At 46.6% G+C, this 6,736-nt stretch overlaps 1 protein-coding gene across 1 annotated transcript; it reads right to left on the bottom strand.

Annotated features, from left to right (window-relative positions):
• Positions 1–219: 219 nt before the first annotated feature.
• On the bottom strand, positions 220–6,634 carry LOC108800807 (cardiotrophin-2-like). The gene is made up of 3 exons (XM_018572817.1): positions 6,550–6,634; positions 2,764–2,882; positions 220–775 (listed from the first exon to the last, which is right to left on the bottom strand). Exons 1-3 carry the CDS (start codon positions 6,632–6,634, stop codon positions 350–352), a joined length of 630 nt encoding a protein of 209 aa, XP_018428319.1. The 3' UTR covers positions 220–349.
• Between the last annotated feature and the right edge of the window lie 102 nt (positions 6,635–6,736).

The following is a 6,736-nucleotide window of genomic DNA, read 5'->3' as shown; positions in this document are numbered from 1 at the left end:
TCAGGTGGTTCTTCAGAAAAGGTGTTAAGACGACTTCAGACGCTCAAATCCCAAATATGTCAGAGAAGTCAAGGGCCTTGCCCCGATTGAGCTCATGCGTCCAGTCTTACAAACACAACAAGAAATGCGAGACAAGCAACCGTTTCCCATAAGCGGTCAATTTTCACAGACCAAAATTTAGTAGTTGGAGATAAGATTTGAGGCGAGTGTTAGAAGACATCCTTCGCTGCGTTGAGACAGCTTGACATGGAAGCATTGATCTAGAAGTATTATCCTCAATGAGGTAGGCAGGTCTAAAACTAGAAGTTGCATAGGACAAAAGTTGCATCAGAAGATTTCCACATGAGGTCTACACAGAGCTCTCTGCTACAAGAACTACCAAGTCCTTCTCAGTTTGTGCGAGCCAGTCGCAATAATGTTTGCAAATCATGTAGCCTGCAACTTTTTGCTTGAAAACATTGGAAATAGTTGGTGAAGATGGACTGGGGTGGTCGGTTTGCCCAAGGAGAGCTCCAAGGGCTGAGCTTATCGCCAGGGAATTATTCCTGGAGAGATCCAAACTGTTGAGAAGATCCCGCGATTTAGGATTAAGCGACCTCTGCCAGGCGAGGACAGAAGCCAACCAACCTCTGAAAGAAAGGAAGGCAGACAGGCTAATGGCCAGACGTTTCCATGGAGATGAAGGGAGTGCCGTCTTATCCAGGACGGGTAGATCATCTATAATCAATGTTGGAGGCTTGGCGTTGTCCGAGAATGGAGAACCTTGCTGGCTGAGCTGTAGGAGAGAGAAAAAAGTATGAGAGAGTTACTATGCCAGGCCAAAAATATTCTCCACCATGGGGAAATGCTTCAACGTTAAAGAGGATGTCAAATGAACAGTCTAAAAATAGCCAGCACGAAGCTTAGATCAGATCCAAATCTGTCACAATGGAACTTATGTCCTTGACCAAGGCTGAAGGGCAAAAGAAGACACATGCCTTCTCTGTGGAGGCAAATCAAGACGTTTTAATGCCCCAGTAGTTTTTAGGACCCCAAATTTCCTATGCAATGGCAACTTTCTGACAGAACATTAAAACGCACCCAACCCATATCCCACAATGCAGCGTTCATTATCTGTGTGATTTATTGAGATGCTTGGACATGGTCATGTGGGAGATTAAAGTGGACCTTCCAGCACAAAACTAACTTCCAGTCATCTTCCTACCCTTACTTCTTACACAAAAGCGGATTTCTGTAATCCCCCCCCTTTAATAAAAGTGTAGCCTCCTCCCGCCCCCCCACATCTTCCTCTAGGTAAGGTTACGTATAATCAGCTGCCTGCAGCCACCTGGAATATACATGCCACACATCCAAGGAGGCTGCGTTTCAGTTGAAGTCGATTCCTGCATGCCATTCAAGACCTGCGTCATGTCTACACAAGATCAAGTGTACATCAAGGAGGGCCAGCTGTGAAAACGAGGAAGAGACAGCCATCTGCTGTTACGGGAAATAAAACTAGGTGGCACGGGACAGAATGTGCTGCGGAAGAGTGACGGGGAGATGTTGTCAACGCAGGATTCGCAAGTATCTTAGATAAACGAGCATCATAGGTAAGTGGCATATAGAAGATTCTATTTTCTATGAGGTTTCTGGTGCCAAGCTGCAACTCATTTCAGTCAATGGAGGAATGCCAGAGTTTCAGTGGACACTAGAAGCTCTTGTTTTCCCACTTCCTTTTAAATCGGGTGACTACACTCCCGTTCTGCAGTGAAATTGTCCAGCAGTTTTGTCATTGTGTAAACAAGGTAGTCTTAGCTGGACATGCCGTTTCAAGCAAGAGACAAAAACCCAATTGAACCAGTTACAGAAAGAAGTGTTGGGGGGAGTTTAAGCCATTCAAATAGAAGCCGACTATTCCAAGTCCCCCTGGTGGTGTTATGTGGTTTTCCCAACCCCTGTGGAAGAGCTTGACCTGTTAAAAGGAAGTTGCATTTGAATGCGCCACCAATGCCCCACACGGGACCAGAACATTCACCTACCCCATTTGTAGTGCGCTGCAAAGCAGATGCCTCGCTTTAATGGGTTGGGTGCTATTCAAAATGCAACACACGCATGTTGCGTTACCACAACCCATAGACAAGTAATTCACCGTGGTCTAAGACCCGCCCCCTTTGCAATTGGACTTTAAAGAGGCAGCTGCCCAATGAGGAGGTCAACGATTTTTTTTTACAGCCTGCAATGTACTGATTGACTCGCAGAGCTGCTCGTTCCTCCTCTAGACCGAGACTTAAAAGACCAATAAAAGGTGTTTTTCCCCAAAATACCCAGAAAAAAAAAAATGTACAAAATGATATTATAAAAAAGGGCGAATAGTTCTTAATTATACATTTGTGTAAACAATAGTAAGACATTCAAAATGGGAGATATTTGATATAAAAAAGGTGGAATTTGGGGGCGTTTTTAATGTCAGGATGTTACATAACCCGAGGTGGGGGGAAATATGGACTTTACAAAGCTTATTCTGTTAGAATACACATTACTGCGCTTATAGCAATAACTCCTGCAGTATACAATTTTAGTCACTAGATGGCAGTGTGTTTATAAGTTCTGTTATATATCTATGGTAGATATACTGTTGCATTGTAATAGGTTAGAGAATAAAGCTGCAGCTTCCTCCCCGTTTCCAAGCCATGTGCAGCATGCATATCAGACTGTGTGCTTGCGTTCCTCTGCGAGGCTGCGCAAGAAGTTCCAACATATTCACCGATCAAAAACTGAACTCACATAATCTTTCACCAGAGTTTCCGCTTCGGATCTTGCCATCGACACCAGAAGACGCGACTGCCGCTTCGCTTCCTTTCCATCTTCCTGTGGCAGAGAGAAGAGTCCTGCCAAGCGTTCCACTGCCAAGAAGAGAAGACCAGCATTAGATTAAAGCTGTTCAACCGGGTTACCTTGGAGCAACATTGTATAAAGAGCCCCTTCCAAGTCTAAAATGACACATCACAATATACAGCAACAGTATCATTTCTCAGAAGTCTAAAAAACTTTTACCATTTCAAAACTTTGCCCAGGCTGAGGAGGTTATTGGTCTGGTGCAGGCAGAAGGAGGCATTTCCGCAGTCTCCCACCAGTGATCAGTCTGCTGCAGGCAGGAGGAAGCATTTCCGCAGTCTCACCCTTCCCTAGTGATCAGTCTGCAACATTGTTACTTTGTAGCAAGTAACAAGGCGAGAGGCTGATTGATTTCAGACATTTGTGAACACAGGCAAGATATACAAAAGCACCATTGCATCATCTCTGAGCCAGGAAGTAGATGGTGGCCCTGGATGATACCTGAACAAAGATGGTGCAGTCCTTCTAGATAGAAAGAGAGATAAAGGCATTGACAAGAGGATGGGTACAGCGGGTGTACAGACCCGGGAACTCGGCACAGGGATGGTGGGAGCCCCTCATAATGGGCACAGCGGGTGTACAGACCCGGGAACTCAGCACAGGGATGGTGGGAGCCCCTCATAATGGGCACAGCGGGTGTACAGACCCGGGAACTCAGCACAGGGATGGTGGGGGCCCCTCATAATGGGCACAGCGGGTGTACAGACTCGGGGATCTCACCAATAGAGTCCCGAGAGGAGACAGTCGGGTGATGTAATTCTCCGGGATCTACCAAACATTGATAATCAGATTTAGGTGGACTGACCCTTGAAAACATTTCCACACTGATAAGAGTATCAGAATGATCACATTTATATTTATATCTAGAACCAAAAAACATCCAAGTCTCTTTAAAGAGCTTTGTTCCCTTCCCAATCTGGAGTTGCTGGTTGAGGAAATGGGATTCGGATAATTTGGCTCCTGCAGATGACAGATTCCATTATTGAGGGAAGACATAAGAGGAACATACAATGGACACATTGTTACAAAAGTCAACTCCTCCTCAATGAGGTCTTCAGAAATTCCTGAGATGTTATGTCTCTGCCCACATCTTACTATGGCATCAGCACTGAAACACTAACACCTCGCCCCCGTCCATTCCACAGTTCCTGACTCCGGACACAACAGCATAGTCATCGCCGACCTCTATTCCAGAACAGAACCATGCTGCCTGATGCCAGACACACACAGTATATATAGATTGTATAATAAAACTGTTTAGGCTCATACAGAAATCTCCATGTGGAGGACCACCAGTCCCATATACGCCATCCATCCATGGGATGAGGTTGCATGCACCTGAGAGGCTCAAACCATTTCCCAACAACCAAAAGACTAAGGGCCCATTCATACCACATCCAGTTCTCCAGACCAGACCGTTTCCAGACCCAAAATGTATCCCTATTTTTTTTTTCTGGCCTCTGTTCACACCAGTGCAGTCCGTTCCAGAACAGAAAATGTTGTCTCATTTTGTCTGGTATGGAATACACTGGAACTGCGGGCAGGTTCGCACCATTTTTCGGACCAGATCTGGTCCGGAAAATGGTGTGAACCTGCCCTTACCTAGCCCGAGTTCTAATCTAAAAATATAGTCAGCAGCATTGTATATTGGACCATAAAATTGGTAGCCAATAGCAGCTTGAGGAGCTAAAAACTCTTCTAGCTGCTATTTCGCTGTCCTGAGGACTCAACTACAAGTCAAGATTTAACCCCATCGTAGACCAGAGTCTTGATTGATATCAGTGTACTGCTAACACGGAGTTAAAGGAAACCTGTTTTTAGAGGCAGTGCCGGATTCACTCTCTGCTGCCCCAAGGCCAGATTCCTCAATGCACCCCTCCCCCACCCCCCCCAAATGGAGAATGGCAGATCGGCAGGCTGCATACAAGTGATCTCAGCGACATCACTGAGATCACTTGTACAAAACAAGCGGCGGCTTCCCCGCTGTACATTTAGCTCTGCTTGCCCAAAGCAGGGCTAAATGTAGAAAACAACTACCCGCCCCAAACTGCATGTTCCAGGCATCAGGAGATAGGAATTGCACACCCCTGCTGCCCCAAGGCCGGGTCTTGGTTGGCCTTGTGGGAAATCCGGCCCCGTTAAGGCACGTCGGCTTCCATTGCTGACCCGATATCACTACGTTTCTCGCTGTCATGTCAGGCCTCTGGCTTCAGTACAAGCAAAGTCCCAGATCTGGACAAGTGTGCATCCAGTGAAGTCAGGGCTCCTGAAGACAAGAGGGTCAGTATACAGCCAGGCACCTAGCATGTTTCAGAGAGGTCAGCAAGGGCAGACTCCATACTTCAATAATAGTTCCCGGCCGGATCCCACCTGGCTCCTACACCGCTCCCTCCAGCGTATGTCCATGGTATGTCCCTCGGCATCCTCAAATTCTATACATCATATAGAATGTGATGACTCCCCGGACCTTAGGACTGCTGAAGCAGAGGGGGAGGGAGGCTGGAAGGAACGGCCTAAGAGCAAGCCGGGATCTCGTTTCGGGTGAATATAACCTATTTTAGCTCCCTAGACAAAACAAAAACTTGAGATTAGATTTGGCTGGAGTTCCGCTTTAAATCTGGTGTTGGTAAGGAGATTAAGATCCCATTTGTGGTAACAGCTTAAAGCCGGGTTACACCTTTTTTTGGCTCCCTACGGACTCGTGTTGAGATTTTAACTTGGCAATGGACCTGGCCACACCCCTATTCTCAAGCATCCTTACACAGACCAGAGGGGGGTACCTGACCAGAGAGTGGGGGCGTGTCTGACCAGAGGGGGCGTGTCTGATCAGGTCTGTTGGATTACACAGTGCACTGGGCAGTGTGGTTAGACTCTGAGGCTGATTGGACGGCACAGTCACATGGAGACACCCCGCACAGCAGCTATAATAAAGACTTGGAGTGGAGACTATGAGCACAAGGAATATCTGAATATCTATTTCTGTGACTTGAATCGGGCCTTGATAGTGTTCCCAGGACTGAACGCTGAATCACATCTAGCTCCCGTTTGCCTAGCGGCGCTCATCCCAGACATCATTTTGCAACTTTAGCATGGGAAGGAGCGTCTGGAAGCAGCCGGAATCCTACAGGACTTGTTATTTTTGGCATGCTAAAGCGCACAGCAATCCCTCTCTCAGTACTCACGTACCATCACACTGAACGCAGCACTTCAGACACATTAGGGAATGAATGCCGCTCACCCCCCTTCTGAAGCGCGTGGACGGAGAATCTCCGAGAGCGAATGTTTAGTCTAAATCTGACACTTATTGATGAAAATTAAAGTGGCTGTAAAGTGGTTTTCTATAGAAGTTTTGTGCGTTATTTCTCACGTTCAGAATATATATGAAGTGTTTAAAGGGAAAAATAAAATATAGTATATTCATGTACAGGGGCGTTTGTATGGCCCTAATAGACCGCGGGCACACAGATAGAAACGTTGAGGGTCTGGAAGAATATCGTAACAAAACTAAAACATTCTGAACAAAAATGGCCCAAAAATTGTAATTTCCATTATGATGAAGTGACTGAAAGGCCATTTCAGGGGCAACCAAAAAACTGTTCTTGCATTGGGGCGACCCTCTTGTACTGCAAAGGTTAAGTGCTCTTTATGTCTAGGGATTGAAGTTGATTTACTTACCCGATCCCCTCTCCTTCCGAACTACTAGACTGGCCCCAGCAGCCTCTTCCTCCCTCTGCTCTGGTGGTCTGAGGACTGTCGACATCACGTCTTATGCAGATTCCATACACCTGCATGAGATGCGAGGACACCGGGGGACATTCCACCAGCGGAGGGGGGAGAAGGAGAACACTAACAGCCGGGGGAG

Source organism: Nanorana parkeri, unplaced genomic scaffold, assembly GCF_000935625.1.
Source record: "Nanorana parkeri isolate BGI_ZX_2015 unplaced genomic scaffold, ASM93562v1 scaffold2141, whole genome shotgun sequence".
In the NCBI taxonomy this organism is placed as follows: domain Eukaryota; kingdom Metazoa; phylum Chordata; class Amphibia; order Anura; family Dicroglossidae; genus Nanorana; species Nanorana parkeri.
Note: the sequence above shows the minus strand (reverse complement) of the source record. Positions and strands in the feature narration are given on the sequence as shown.